This window comes from Actinia tenebrosa, unplaced genomic scaffold (genome assembly GCF_029948245.1).
Source record: "Actinia tenebrosa isolate PJP-AT-01 unplaced genomic scaffold, QUT_ActTen_1.0 PGA_scaffold0__85_contigs__length_37466705, whole genome shotgun sequence".
Classification (NCBI taxonomy): domain Eukaryota; kingdom Metazoa; phylum Cnidaria; class Anthozoa; order Actiniaria; family Actiniidae; genus Actinia; species Actinia tenebrosa.
Window position 1 is genome coordinate 37,137,747 of NW_028292569.1, and position 16,191 is coordinate 37,153,937.

Consider the following 16,191-nt stretch of genomic DNA (forward strand, 5'->3'; position numbering starts at 1 on the left):
TAGGCGTGTAAACTGATTGGACCAGTCGGCGTAATTTATGCACTCATCACCCACGTGCTGTAATATTACCGGCAAAATAAAATAAAATTTCATGTCAGCTATGTTTTTCTTGGCTAATTATTTTACCATGTAAAAAGACTTTCGTGCTATTCATCATCGACAAGTTTTCCAGTGCAAGAACAAGGCGATCACGATAACACGAAGCGGAGTCATAATACTGTTTTCATTTAAATGCATGAATTTAATGAAGTTAATTTATTCTTAACAAGCCACGCGTGAAAAAGGTAAACAAACCATTCCTAGAGGCTTCACTTTGAAACTATAATCCCCCTGAACTACAGATATGACATCAATTGAAGGATCGCCAAAGACAATTTGTGCTAGCTTTATAAATCGATTGAAGGTGATATAAATTCACGTTAAGGTAGATGTTGGTCGGTACACGGACAAGTCAAGGTAACGCCTACTTGGGGTGCCTTATTTGAGATACTAATTATTACAGGCTGAGAACTTGTTGAATGTAAACAATAGCTTCATTCAAGCATCGAAATCAAGCCACGTGCTGGCATTAGGTAACAGTTCTGTGTCCTTTTATTTCAGAAGCTATCTATTAAAATTGATAAACTTATGAAAATTACTATGGTAACGATGACTATTTTAGTAAGACAGTTTATATACTGCTCCTATTTTAGGAGTTAGGTTGTTCATTTTGCGATTTTTCGGCGAATAAATTTGTTGCATGTGAAGGTAGGGGGGCTTGGAGAGCGGTTACTGCATAGTTGATCAAGCGTAACTTCAGCGCGTGGTGTTAGGACATGCCCTAGCGAAGACAGCTGGACTGACTGTCAGTTATTATTAAATACTTCAACTTCAGGTATGAGGAAGGGGTCCATTGTTCTCTTAGTCGTTTCACTATATTTAATAGCTCCATAGCAACCACCTGTGAGAACTGATATTGCATCAGTTGAGTTCAGTCATTGTTAATTAATATAGTTCAGTAACAGGTACCTGTCTAGAGGAGGTGTGACACAGATGTTTTTTTTTTCATCTAGGGTAACAGTCAAGTGGCTTTCTTTACCATAAAATGAAAACATTTCCTGAGTGAAGTGGATCTATGGCTGCTCGCTAGTAAATACATGTATGCGGGAAATCAAATACCACAAAAATGCTAGATTTCTTAACTAATAGTCCAAATGAGCCGAGTGGAGGTGTGGTACCGACCCACTTCAGAGATTTCATTGTTATGAGCAACTAATACTTTGGATGAATAGGTTTTTGTCTAACTTAAAAATGGAAATACTTCAAGATTGCCATAAGCTGCAGGACTCGCTGTGTTTCAAACAAATGGCGTAACAACAGCTAAAAGTCTTATTTGCGCTCGTGAACTGCAACCGAAATTTTACGCATCGACTGCATTGACTACTTGAATGTTTACGTTTTGATAAAAACTTATAATTCTTGATTCGATTCCGTGTAAAGAAATCATACTAGTTATCGTCATAATCGCGAGTTAAAGGAGTTTTGATTAATAAATTTATTAATTAATATTGATTTTCGCAAATTTATGTATTTTACCACAGGGATCCCATCCCAAAGTTTCGCTAATGAAATACGAACTTTTTCCGAACGTTTTCCGAACAATTTCGGAAAGGGTTTTTTCCCTCGTGTGTTCGGGTCGCGGATTGCGAAACCGTCCACGAAAAACACACGCCATCTTGGCTGGCCACGTTATTTAGGATTTTAAAAAACTATTCCGGTTTCTACGTTTGCTCTGAAATTACGAAGAAAACATCGCTATTTTTCCTGAGAAATGGGTACAGTCGATTCTTATGGACCAGCCTCACAAACCTTAACTTTTCTAGACACAGAAGAAGCAGATTTTGGTGCCGACACTCAGGGAAGTGAATACGAGTTTCACGACTTTACCGTCCCTTCACAAACCCAAACACAGTCACAACCAACAGACGCTGAACAAAACCAAACAACTCTCTTGAATGGAGATATAATCAAGAAGAAGGAAATTGCATTGGAAGACACGAAGGATGACACTTCTAAGCTGACAAACTCTCTTGGAGAACTGAACTTCGAAGAAGACGAAGACGAAAGTTTCTTTCCCAAAGACTTACCGGCTCACGCATGCAGGTGTGTTTTTTCGAAAACTGTTGCATGAAAATTGAAAATTTCAAGTGAAGATTGTTTGATAAAGCGTAAATTAAGTGCTTTGGCTAATACTTCAAAGTTTCTTTAGCATTTTACTTTCGTAGTATTCTCCCATAATGCTTTGGAATTTTTTTGCAATCAAGCAAAAATTGTTTTGAAAAAAATTGATAGTAGCTATGTCTTTTCGTACGTTTAGATTGTTAACCAACTTTTCAGTAAGATACTCATTCTTTACTAAGTTTTTTTGAAAAGCTACATTAATATAAGCTAATTTCTCCCTAACATACCACCCCTCCCTCCAGACTCGTTAGGGGATTTCCCACCTACTGGAAACAAGTTAAGGTTACGTAAGGGAAGTGTACCGGAAAAGCTGTCTTACATATTCTTTGTTCACTTTTTTGTCTTCTATTTTGCTTGCTTTGCATCTTATTTTGCTTAAAATATTCAACATGTAACAAAGTGTAGTCTTTGGTGGTTTGCGTTGGGGGGGGAGGGGGAGAGGGGAGGGAAGGGATGGAGAGGACATGGACATCTGGAGGTACTCTCAAATCTAGTAATATACAGAATCATCATGGTTTGGAGTTGACAACATCCATTAAAACTGCTGCAAGACATCAATTCATCCAATGAAAATGCTTCAGCACACCACTATCACGATCATGTTTGTGCCATGAAACAATGAGGTATTCTTGGTAGAATATGTAGGTTACAGGTTAAAGAAATTTTCTTTTGATTTTAGCTATTGTGGCATCCATGACCCAGCTTCAGTGGTGCAGTGCATTCAGTGTAGAAAATGGTTCTGTAATGGAAGAGGGAATACTTCTGGAAGGTAAGGATAAAAATAGCCAACCTAAGCAGAAAATTTATCACATTTGATATATGGCATACACTTATCTCAAAAAACATTGTCTGTCAGAAATTTGAAATCTAAGACCAGTGTTTGCTAGCACAGGACATGGCTGGAAAGTGGTGACCTATATATTACTTTTCCCAAAATGTAAATTAAAAAGATAAAACAAATATATGTTCCTCTATATTTAAATACACAGCTTACATCCCACAATTCATTTTGGTCTCAGATTTCCAATCTTTGGCCGACATTGATTTTTGGAATATATGTTAACATTTTGATTCAAAAATGTCCTTTTTTCAATTTGCCAGTCATATTATTAACCACCTTGTAAGAGCTAAACACAAGGAGGTTACTCTGCACAAAGATGGACCCCTTGGAGAAACTGTTCTAGAATGTTACAACTGCACTTGCCGCAATGTCTTTCTTCTTGGTTTTATTCCTGCCAAAGCTGATTCTGTTGTAGTCTTGCTATGTCGGTAAGTGTTTTGTTTATTTTTTTGTTTCCCATCAAATTTACTTCACAATAAAATTCTTGTCAGAAGAAATGCAAATTAAACATCTATCAGTCAAATAGACACTCATATCAAGCATTTTTGTGTTTTTACAGACAACCATGTGCGACACAGAGCAGTCTGAAAGACATGAACTGGTAAGAAATGTTTGGATAAAATATTCAATAGATTGAATAAAATAAAAGGTCACTAGATAATTGTACATACATTTTGGTACTTTTCTATAAATAACTCACTATATATATATCTGCAGGGATCAAAGTCAGTGGCAACCTCTCATTAATGACCGTTGCTTTCTGTCGTGGCTGGTCAAAGTACCTCCAGATGAGGATCAACTCAGGGCTAGACAGGTTAGATAACCTTCCAATGTATTTACCTTCATTTATATATATATATTTGTCACAATCAAGGATGAAAGCATCCTCTAAAAGTTGAGAATCATTTTTCATTTTTTAGTCATCAACATCTAAGATCTGCTTTTAATTTGTTTCTAGATTTCTGCCCAACAAATAAACAAACTGGAAGAAGTGTGGAAGGTAAGTAATTTTATCTTTACATCAGATTCTCATTGCAGTACAGTACATGCTATTTTCACCCCTAAATCTTTAATAGAATTTGAATGATTATTTGATCAAGAAGCAGGTGTAGCTTAGTTGGTTAGTTTGTGGCCTTCAGAGCTGTAGGTCTAATTGTTTGATATATGATCAGGATCTCCATGTCTGTTTTGGCTATTTTCTAATCTATGTAGCTTCAGCTTTGAAAACTCTTAAAACAGAACTCTGATGGAGAAGGTGAAGGAACTACCGACATTAAATAGAATTACTTTACCTTTATAATTCAATACTTTTGATGTGGTTATTAGATAACTAACACTGTCTTTATCTATATCACTAATAGGACAACCCAGAAGCCAAGCTAGAAGATCTGGACAAGCCTGGGGTAGATGATGAACCTCAACAGGTCCTCTTGAGGTATATATCCTAGTCATGAAAATCATTATCCTACCCATGTAAGGGAGAGGTATCTTTAGATTAATTGTACTGTATCATTATATTGAGTGAAACCACATTGATTTCCAAGGTACGAAGATGCATACCAGTACCAAAACATCTTTGGACCTCTGGTTAAACTAGAAGCTGACTATGATAAAAGACTCAAGGAATCACAGGTAATGTCACCTCATGTTCCTAAAGATATTTTAGTGGCAAATCCAGAATGATTCTAAGGAGGCTGGCTGTTACCTAGAAAGGCATCTGATGGCATCCTTTACCCTTTATTCTTATTATTTTTTAACTCAAAATCCATGCCCTCCACATGGATCCACTTTTGTATTTAGTAATGATCATGTGTTAACTTAATTTATCCACTGTAGACGCAAGGAGATATTGTGGTTCGTTGGGATATAGGATTAAACAAGAAGAGGCTTGCATTCTTTACATTCCCCAAGACTAATGATGAGATGAGGTTGATGCCAGGTGACGAGTTACGCCTGAGGTACCTAGGTGAACTACACAAGCCATGGCAGGGTGTTGGACATGTCGTCAAGGTTCCTAACAGTATCCTTTCAATACATAAAGAGAAATATGTAAAGACTGCTATTGATCTTTATCTTTTCCATACGATTAATGATAGTCAAAAGTGCTGTCAATTGAAAAATTGATTTGCAAGCAAGTATTTTGAGAGATTGCAACAATAGTTTGGTTGTTTATTTTGTGGCTTATTATTTTTAATAAAAGTATTTCCTTGACATTTAAAAGACTTTGGTGAGGAGGTTGGTATCGAATTGCGAAGCAATGTTGGAGCCCCTGTGGAATGTACACACAACTTTGTTGTGGATTTTGTATGGAAATCGACATCATTTGACAGGTAATCCAACATTATCATAATAATATCAACTGTCTTTATACCTTTTGCATTAGAGTAGATTTTGTATTAACTGTAAACAGTGAATTAGTAACTACCCTTGTACATAATTGACAACCAATATTAAAGAGGGTAAAGAAGTATTAACCACAAAGAGTTATCTAAGAACTGTTATCTTACATGCAGCCCTAATTGCAGTTTTCAAGATTACTGCATATCCATTTGCATGGTGCATGGCAAATTCCTACTACAGGTCCTTCACAGTTTTGAGAAATCTTTTCAGTTTCTTGATGTATTTTAATCAATTCTCAATATAACTAATCTCAGGATGCAGGCTGGAATGAAGACCTTTGCAGTAGATGAGACATCTGTCAGTGGATATGTTTATCACAAGCTTCTTGGGCATGATGTCGAGGAACAAATGGTTAAATGTCAACTTCCTAAGAGGTTAGCCAAAAAGAATTAATATTTGAACCCCTACTCTATTCCTACTCTCATTCATCAAAGAATTTATTGTCACATGTAATACAGTCGTCAAACTATATTTTTAAGACTTCCTTGTAATTTCTCTTATGGTAAAAAAGAAGGATAAGATTATTTACATTGTGTTGTTTTTATGTGAAACAGGTTCTCTGCCCCTGGTTTACCAGAACTGAACCACTCCCAGGTGTATGCTGTCAAGACAGTATTGCAAAGGCCTCTTAGCCTCATTCAGGTGAATAAGATGACTCTATTTATCATTGGTGGTGATTATTTTTATCCTTGGTGCATGTGAAGAATCAGTGTTTTAATATTACTTTGTTTTTAGGGTCCCCCTGGTACAGGAAAGACTGTGACCTCTGCAACTATTGTTTATCATTTGGCCAAACAGAACAATGGGTAAGTCTGCCTATTGGTACTGTTCATGAAGTACTGTGTCTATCTTATTTACCCACTGACTAATTTCATACACATATGTGTTTTCTTTTGAACAGGCAAGTCCTGGTCTGTGCACCAAGTAATATTGCTGTTGATCAACTTACAGAGAAAATCCACAAGACAGGATTAAAGGTGAACAAAAATTTACTTTTCCCCCAACCTCAACCTCTCTATCTTTATCTTTTGACAGTAAATTCTTAGACAAGGTAGCTGGTGGGAGAATCTTATATCCTTTGTGTAAGCACAGTAAATTGACAATATACTTGTATTGTTTGTCAGGTCGTTCGTCTTTGTGCTAAGAGCCGTGAAGCCATTGATTCCCCAGTTGCTTTCCTAGCTCTCCATAATCAAGTAAGAAACAATGAAAGTGTTCCTGAACTACAAAAGCTTCAGCAACTCAAGGATGAACTGGGAGAACTGTCAGCCACTGATGAGAAGCGATATCGATCTCTAAAGAGGAACTGTGAAAGAGAGCTCCTTCAGGTGAGCAGGCAACTTAGAGTATTTGAATTTCTAAATGGAAGGGCTAAAAAAGCTATATCTTGGGGATTTTTTTATGCTGTATAGCCAGTTTAAGTGGTTGGAATAATATATGTTTTGTGTTTGTTTCCCAGAATGCTGATGTGATTTGTACTACCTGTGTTGGTGCTGGTGATCCAAGACTGTCCAAGTTCCGTTTCAGGACAGTTCTAATTGATGAGTCCACACAGGCTACTGAACCAGAGTGCATGGTACCAGTCGTACTTGGTTGCAAACAGGTGACTTTTTAGCTTCTTTCTTCATCCTTTTTGAGCATAGTTGACATACTAAAGGTTTTTGAGCCATTTGTTTAAAAAAGCCTCTCAATTTTAATGAGCACCGATTTTCTAAATTCCTTGTTTATCTTTTACAGCTCATTCTTGTTGGTGATCACTGTCAGCTTGGTCCTGTTGTGATGTGCAAGAAAGCAGCCAAGTAAGCATGTTTATGTATTTTCTTCCTTACAGAGTCTTTGTAAATGTAGTGGTAGTGTATGTGGATTATGGAAGAGCCCCCTAAAGGGATTGATGGTATAAAATATTACAATATGTTTTTATTAATTAATTCATTGATATTAATTTTATTTATTCATTAATTTTTCATCAGTGCTGGACTGTCACAGTCATTGTTTGAGAGGCTTGTTGTGTTAGGTATTAGACCCATACGTCTGCAAGTCCAGTACCGTATGCACCCAGTCCTTAGTGAGTTTCCATCCAATCTCTTCTATGATGGAACACTTCAAAATGGAGTTACTATCGGTAAGTATGATCTGTATAATAGTATTTAACAATTATTCGCCAAAGGCGAAGTGAATAACGGGAAATATTTACTGAGACGCAAGTCTTTGAGCGGCGAGGTTAATATTCTCTGATATTCACTGAGGCTGAGGCAGATAATCGTCTTAGTATAAATACACAGGTGATTCTCTCAAAAAGAAAAAAGAAAATAAATAAAATAAAAGACATATTTTCCCGGTAACAGCAATAATAAGCCGCTGGCCACCATTTTGGATTATTGCTGGAGGTGATTATCGTGTGATAGTGTGAGTTTATCAACCAATCAGCGCGTGAGATTTACAATAATCACCTGTGTAATTTTACTAAAATATGATACAAGCTTGTTATATCAAAATACAGTAACAATATTATGGTCATGTTTTGTTTACAGCTGAAAGACTTCAGACTGGTGTTGATTTCCCTTGGCCTGTCCCAGACAAACCAATGTTCTTCTACGCAACGATGGGACAGGAAGAGATTGCTTCATCAGGAACATCATATCTCAATAGGTACATGTGCTAACTTACCACTATGCTCATGCAAACAACTTATAGCTAATCCAAGTACTTATCAAGACAAATTAGCAGTACACTCCCTTCACACCAGTTTTTGGGGTTTTTCAAGGTTTTTCTCCAGGTTCTTCAGTTTTCCTCACTTCAATCTCTAAGTTAGCCAAACTCTAACTTATAGGTGCCAAAAGGTTTTTATAACAGCCAAACCTTGAATGATTAAACAATAGGGTTATATAGATTATTATTTGTTGAACAGAACTGAGGCTGCAAATGTAGAGAAGATTGTCACAAGATTCTTAAGAGCCGGTATAAAACCAGAACAGATTGGTGTGATCACACCCTATGAAGGACAGAGAGCATACCTTGTACAGTATATGCAGTTTAGTGGATCACTTCATGCTAATCTATACATGGTAAGACTCTACTATTACTCAGTTTTATTTTAGTTTCAAGATGCTAATAGACCAAATGCAAAACTTGCACCATTATAAGGCTTAAGTTGTGAACAAAGGGATCTGGAATGATTCATGACTTTTGAATCACACCAGATTGCTTTGAATCACGCCAGATCCCTTTGTTCACAACTTAGCCTTCACATCGGTGCGAGTTTTGCATTTGGTCTATACCTTGAAAGTCTTATGTTAATGTTATGTTGTATAAAACTTGTGACATAATAAAAGTGGGAGTGCCTTTGTTTTGAATGATATAGCCATTCCATGCCTTATGGTATAATATAGCGTACATGCTGTAAGCTTCTTACTCACATGAAAACCACACTATTTTATTCCCCAGGAAGTAGAAGTGGCAAGTGTGGATGCTTTCCAAGGCAGGGAAAAAGATTACATCATTTTATCATGTGTGCGTTCTAATGAGCATCAGGTAATCACAATCATGTAGTGCTGAAAAAAAATATCTTTGTCAGATTATTGCCTTTGTGAGGTTTCTAATATCTCAATATTTCTCTTTGCAGGGTATTGGTTTTCTTAATGATCCACGTCGTTTGAATGTGGCATTGACAAGAGCTAAGTAAGAATCATTTGCAACATGTACATATTTTGAATTTTAGTCACCAGATTTTCTGTTGGATCTAATTGTATCATTAACATTTCTAGGTATGGAATCATTCTCATTGGAAACCCCAAAATTCTATCCAAGGTTTGTTGATATAATGCCACCAGATTTTTGTCTTCTGATGTGTAGTCCCAGAAATTATCCATACCCACCCCACAGAGGAGTTAGGAATTTCCGAAGAGTAGGGGGGTCAGAGAAAGAACAAAAATTACAGAGTTTGTATGGAAGAAAATTGGATTTTCTGGGGGGTAGGGGGGTGTCTTAAAAAAATTCCTCCATGGGGGGTATGGATAATTTTTGGGACTACACAATAATGAAATTGAACGTGTAATAATAACATGATTGAAGGTCTTTAAAAATTTGAAACACATTTTTCCTAATTCTATATATATATATTTATTTTATTTTGTAATCCAGCAACCACTGTGGAACCATCTACTGAACTACTATAAAGAAAACAAAGCCCTTGTGGAAGGTCCTCTGAATAACTTGAAGGAAAGTGTGATACAGTTCAGCAAGCCTAGAAAACTGGTCAACAGAACTAATCCTGTAAGTTATACTACATGTATAAATAAATGTCTCGGCTTTACTACTTTTCTTGGTGTTACACAATCACACTATGATTTTTACTTGATTATTCCCAGGGAGGACGATTCATGACAACTACCATGTTTGATGCCCGTGAGGCTCTTATACCAGGAGGAGTATATGACAGGCAGATGCCCAGGATGGATCATAATGCCTTCCATGACCAATATTACCGTACCCATGACCGTTTAGGATACATTGGTGCTGAGAGGGCCATCTCACCTGCTGCTGCTGCTAGTATTCCTGTTCCTGTCGGCATGTTTATTCCACCTGTCCCATCTCCTCACCACTCCTTCTTTGGACAGGTATGAACAAGCCACTGCTGCGAATCATAGCCTGATTGCATTGCTTTTAGTTTGACCCTGTTAAGCAGTGCCACTGCTGTACTTGCAGTGGTGGTTAAACTCAAGTTTTTTCAGTAGACTCAGATCTGCTTTATCTTCTCTCTCAGATGTCAGGAAGGATGCCACATGGCCGTGTTCCTCAACAACAAAGACCCAGAGGGCAGCGTCAGCAGCAAGGTGTTCCATACCCAGTGCATATACCTGCTAGCCAAGCCAGTCAGGTTTGTATTCCTTTATTTGTTTTTATCGATAGTGAATTCCTTTATGTTATATTAAATGTATCCTTTTTCCTCTGTGTACAGGATGCCTCCCAGCCTCTGTCTCAAGGTCCTCTGACCCAGGGTGGTATGTCAGCTATCAGTCAGCCTTTGGCCTCGCAGCCCTTATCCCAGCCAGATCTCTCACAGGTAATATTCTTTAGCTTTAAAACACTGTACATTTTTGTCATGTTCTTGATACTAACATGATGTACGTTGCTATTTCAGGATAGTTATCTGGGGGATGACTTCAACCTCAAGTCCCAGGCAGATGCTGTTCTTTCTCAAGACTCCACGTACCAAGGAGATAGAGGAGGATATCTGAACTCTCAACCAGATTATGCCTCTCAACCAAACTATGCCTCCCAGTATTGAATCTGCTACTTGAAAAGCAGCAGTAAGGTGGCTCACTACCATCAGAGTGACCTTACCCATGACAACCTCCCGGTTGTGTCATGGTAACAAGAATGCTGCAGTGTTTCCATCAGCATGTCTCCATAACAATTCCTGGAAATGACAATGATGTGGTAAAGTTGACACAAGTTGTCTTGTGTTGTACTTGACCACTAAATGGAATGCTATCTTATCAGACAGACAGGCAAATAACAACAATAATAGCAATGAAGCAATAACTGTCAGTAACAAGGCTTGAACATGTACCTTTAAAACTAAAATGGGCACTTATTTGAACAGTACTCAACCTCTGTACGTTCATGATAAAGAATACTTGAAGCTCATAAAGTGTCCATTTATGATCATGCTACAGATATCATCAGTTAGTTCAAAGGTGCATATTTGAAATAAGTAGAATAATCAGCACACTTTCAGTCAATGTGCTTTGCCTTTTCTTACCAAGTTTGTTAGAAAATTGATGTGTTTGTATGCAAAGTGCTCTGCTTCCCAACCTTTTATAGTTAGGATTTGTGATGACCACAAGTTCAAATTTTAAGTTGATTATAACTGCTTCACAATCAAGCCATGAACAATGATAGATAGCTGAGTGTCAATTTGGAAAGAGGTCAAATGGATATTGTTTTTGGAGTTAAACTTAACTCTACCAGATGCCTACTTCATCAATGTACTCAATAACATTTTTACTTTATATGTTTTACACGGTCACATGAAGGCAGCCATGTTGGATGATGTTCTGCCCACCAACATGGCAGTTGTCATGGAATTTTGTAAAACCTCGTCTCTCTTTACTACAGAGGTTACAGATCTCACCATTAGACAAACAACAATACAGTACTCTATAAATGCGAATAACATTTAATGATCAATAATAATATAATTTCTCTGCTTGAAACACCTTGTTTGCCAAGATGTTGTATGCAGGGTTTTCTCACTTGCATAATATCTGCTTCACTGCAAACATGTATCCCTACTCACATCGCTGACGGTTTCTTAGTTAACTCACTAATGCATAATAGTTATTAATGCTGTAAAATATGGATAGAATCATCATTTCTTGGAAGATGCTGGTAGTTTGGATAGGAAAACAAGTTACCATTGGACACATTTTCATTATTAGATAGATTAACTAGTTACAAATCCAAATCTGTCAAAATGATCCCAACTGACTTAGGTCAGCCCCAAATTTGTTTCAGGATTAAATAAAATTCGATTTGGTTTTGACAGCACAGGTCACAAAAGTATGGCCACATTTACATGCTTTATCTGGTAAAACCAACCAGCTTTGCATCCAAATGTGTCAGCTTAACTTACAAAATATTGCTGGTCATACTTTTGTACGTCGTGCTAAGTAACGATAGTCTAAAATAAGTATATTGACAGATTTAAAAACACCAAATACATCTGGCCGTGGTTAATTTTTCACTTCTGCTGCATCAAAAAGAAAGATTCATGTACTTACTAAAAACGAAATGCACCACTGGTAATAATAATTGAAAGAGTAATAAACCTACAGTTCCTTCATTGTTTTTTCATCTAGTCTAATCTTATTTGTAATCCTCAGCTTTTCAAATGAATAAATTAAAATTAACATCATTACTCAAGTGTTTTTGAATCTTTTCAGGTTATCTCCCACGGAAATTAATTTATGCTGCTCATTTGTTATATCTATTGTGACTCCTTCAGGCTAAAGATTCTGGAGATACTAAGGCAACATTTTCTTGCTTGCAATCAACAGTGTGGAGTCCTATTCATATTTCAAAACAATGTTATCTTGAATCTCCATTGTATCTATTCTCTGGTCAGAAGGGGGTTCAAGATGGTGGAATTCCGTCTTTAGCTTAACTAGAGTACAAACACTAAAAGTGTGCAACACTTTGCACTATTTAGTAGTAAATAGTGCTAATTAAACAATAGAAAACAATAGGATTAGCATAATTTAGCAGTATTTAGTGGTATTTATGTTACACACTTATAGCGCTTGTCCTCTAATATATAATTTATGTTTATGTTCATGTTTCTTCACTCCAGGCATCTCCATGCCAACAATGTCAGCCCAACTGAATTTTTGAGTTTACAGAAGTAAAAAAATTTAATACCTAGACACTTTGACGAATTATGTAATGTAAATGATGGGCCAAAAATCAGGATTGCACCACCCGCAAAACAATGAAGCAAAAAGTATACAGTCCACATACTTATGTTTTCAAAAAGGTCTTCAATTTTTAAACATTTGTAACACATTTTGGCATGCCGTTCATTCAAAAATCAGAGGTACTTTTTTTCAATTAAATTATTTACAAAGAGAAAATATATAAATCATACAAAGCTTTGTCATTTTGATAAATGCTACATTAGATGTAAAGATCAAACAAATCTATACAATCTTCACTTGTTAAAATTCTACTTTCTATATAAATTATTTTAAATCTTTTTCTCGTATCACATTTACATCATGTATGAATCCATAAATACTAAATGCCAAGAATTTTTTTGGACTGCAAAAGTCCAAAATTTTCTGATTTAAAACCATTATTATCAAAGGCTTGCTACTAAGCAATTCGCTGAATTTTATGACAATTTATTTGTCTATGCAGTGCTTTTTCATTGGTTAGGAAGCTTGTTAAGTTTGTGTTCTGTCTACCCAAGCTAGACCATAATGCACCTTGTCTGTCTAATGCTGGCTGTGTATTTTCATCCCCATCTGTAGAAAGTGAGTGAGGCTCATGAACAAAGTATTTCTCAGAGTGCCTTCTTTTTAAAACATGAAGAACAAAACCCTTTTTGATCTGGCCTCCCACAAAAACTACACCCTTCACTCAAGCACCTGCTACTACCAGCTTTTGCATTACTTTGACATGCTTGTGCATAAGAGGGTGGTGCTGGCGTTCCTTTAGGAGTACTTAAAGGAGTGTTTCTAGTTGACGTCACTTCTTTAGAATAGTTATTAATAGAGTTGGGATAATCAAGGTATGTTGATATTGGAGGAAGATAGGACTTGAAGGTTGATTTCCCTTCACCTTGGGCTTCATTACCTGAAGACTTTTTGTAAAGCGCAGCTTCTGAAGCACTTTTCTGAGTTCTGTAACACCCAGAGCATAGATAGTTAGTATCAGCTCTACCATACAACTGACACCCTGGTGTGGGACATTGATAAGAGCCAGACTGACTGCTTCCTTGCTCAGACTTCTTGGCTTCATGAGTTTTCTTTCTTTCTTCAAACCTTTTCTTTGCTGACTCGATATAATTATTGATCATTTCATCATAGTATTCTGGCTTCTGATCTGTCTTCAGCTTGGCAGCACACAAAGTGTTAGAATCCCAAGTTCCTTTGATTTTTCCAGCAAGATTTCCAACCTTGTTGAACCACGAATTAATTCCCTTATCTCCTTCCTTGACTGCCTCCTTCTTCTTTTCATTTGTTTGGGAGCCCTTTTGAGGCTGCTGAGCATCTACTTTTCCTTGGTTTGCTGCCTTAGCACTGTTTGGTATTTTAATGTTAACTATGTCTAAATATTTTCCTAGTAACTCAAGTTTCTTTTCAGCACTTAATACCAACTTTGATGGCAACTCAGTCTCCTTATCTAAAGTTGACCATTCAAAGTTTTCACCAGGATCCACAGAAAAGTGAATTGGAAGCAACTGATAGTCATGATTGACTACTGGAATAGCAGCAACAACACTCTCTTGTTTGGCTTTTCCTTCGGAGGCAACTACTGCAGAAAAATGTGCAGATTCAAAGGCTAGAATGAGTGGCGTTTTGAGACATGTTTGCGGAGGACACTCACAAGGAAGGAATATGCCTCCAAAAGGAATAGGTGCAATAGGATCCCCACTGAAGTCTCTTAGGTATTTGTCAGCAATTATGATAATTGGGCGACGTAGAACATGTGCAAGAACAAATACATGGATTTCTTCAAGGCTTTCAAAAGCCCCTTCACTTTCTTCTTCATTCTCGTCATGAAGTTTTATCTCTTCCTTTTTATCCTCTGCATCTTCTTTAGTCTTGACTTCAGTACATTCAGCGACATCACACTTGTTCAGAGTCTTTTCTTTATCCTCAGTAAATGGCTGAGGTGTTGGATGAGGTAAATGTTCTTTGGCTGGTTCTCCTGATTTATTCACACTAACTGGTTGTACCTTTTCACCTCCCTCGTCAATTGATGGAAGGGATTGGTGGTTATTTAGTTTTGGATTTTGGTTCAGCTTTTTTCTGTTAGTAGAAGCAAGTCGTAGAACTTCTTCCCATTCTTTTTCCCACTCATCATCAGTGTAAACCAAACCACCAGCTTCCATATTTCTCTGATACTGTTCCAATTTCCAGCGCCGTTTGATTGCTCTGCTTGCTGATTCACAAATGAGAGTATTAAAGAGAGCTTTCCGTAGTGTGAGCAGGCGATCATGGAATCCCCACATCCCTAATGATGCTGCATGCAAGAGACAATTACCATCACCAACAGTGGCAAGTGGGACAAGACGTTGGCAGATCCCAATATCAGACCACCAGTTGAGGTGACCTACAAATAAACAACAAGTTAGATCGTAAAGGTTTTTGTAGGTTGGATTCATATTATGAAACTAAAATTGACTCATCAACCTTTAGTTAGATATAATGCTCTTTATTCAAATTAATTGCTCTTTTATATAGGGATAACCTTAGATAACAATAATACCGCCAAGTAATATAATTTGGTTTAATGACTCGTTTCTAGTCACACAACACAATAAAACAATGAATAATTAAAGTAGTAAGCTTCTAATACACAAGTAGAAGTGAAAGTGAATATGCAAATTGAATGAATCAGATATTCAAAATGCCAAACGAATGTGGTCGAAAAGAGAATAGTTTTTAAGTTAAAGTATTTCATTAAATTACCTGACTGTTCCAGGGCAACTAACGCTGACGTTTCAATCAGGTCTTCTCTCAAAAAGTCTGCAAAATCCTTGGGATAAGAAGATATGTCTGGTAACACGAAAGTGAAGCGAGCCATTTCCTCAATGCCCTCGTTTTGTCCATCTTTAACATGGCTATCTCTTGTTAGTACTTTAATTCTTGCCTTTTGTACGATATCAGAGTTCACAACAGATATTCCTCTTTGAGGTTTGGTCAGCTTTTGTTTCAGCTGCGGACTCGTTTCTTTATTTGATGCTCCCAGAGAAAATTCTTGAAACGATTTCAACGCTTCGTCGAAGTTCCATTCTTTTCCTTCAAGGAGATCTCTGGCGAAAGAAGGATCACATCCGGTCTTATCCACGAATTGACTCAGAGTTGTATCCATTGAGTGGTGTAGGAAATATCAAAATTAAAATAAAGATTCAATGAACCACTTTTTACGCTGTTCATTCTTTTCTTTCGATTACACTGGAGCCTGGTAACTAACCGCAAACTGGGTTGAACACAGGAAAC

The 16,191-nt window shown here is 37.0% G+C and overlaps 2 protein-coding genes across 2 annotated transcripts; one reads left to right on the forward strand and one right to left on the reverse strand.

Annotated features, from left to right (window-relative positions):
* Positions 1-1,691: 1,691 nt before the first annotated feature.
* On the forward strand, positions 1,692-12,383 carry LOC116299947 (regulator of nonsense transcripts 1). Its single transcript, XM_031708677.2, has 28 exons — positions 1,692-2,142; positions 2,900-2,989; positions 3,322-3,489; positions 3,621-3,662; positions 3,779-3,875; positions 4,020-4,061; positions 4,423-4,496; positions 4,606-4,693; positions 4,898-5,081; positions 5,283-5,391; positions 5,716-5,835; positions 6,016-6,103; positions 6,197-6,267; positions 6,363-6,438; positions 6,586-6,789; positions 6,921-7,064; positions 7,199-7,260; positions 7,432-7,583; positions 7,993-8,110; positions 8,370-8,526; positions 8,906-8,992; positions 9,084-9,139; positions 9,226-9,268; positions 9,602-9,733; positions 9,829-10,077; positions 10,224-10,337; positions 10,419-10,523; positions 10,602-12,383. The coding sequence occupies exons 1-28, from the start codon at positions 1,811-1,813 to the stop codon at positions 10,746-10,748; spliced, it is 3,351 nt and encodes a 1,116-aa protein (XP_031564537.1). The 5' UTR covers positions 1,692-1,810; the 3' UTR covers positions 10,749-12,383.
* On the reverse strand, positions 11,625-16,141 carry LOC116299949 (OTU domain-containing protein 7B-like). The gene is made up of 2 exons (XM_031708679.1): positions 15,661-16,141; positions 11,625-15,301 (listed from the first exon to the last, which is right to left on the reverse strand). The coding sequence occupies exons 1-2, from the start codon at positions 16,061-16,063 to the stop codon at positions 13,527-13,529; spliced, it is 2,178 nt and encodes a 725-aa protein (XP_031564539.1). The 5' UTR covers positions 16,064-16,141; the 3' UTR covers positions 11,625-13,526.
* Positions 16,142-16,191: the final 50 nt, after the last annotated feature.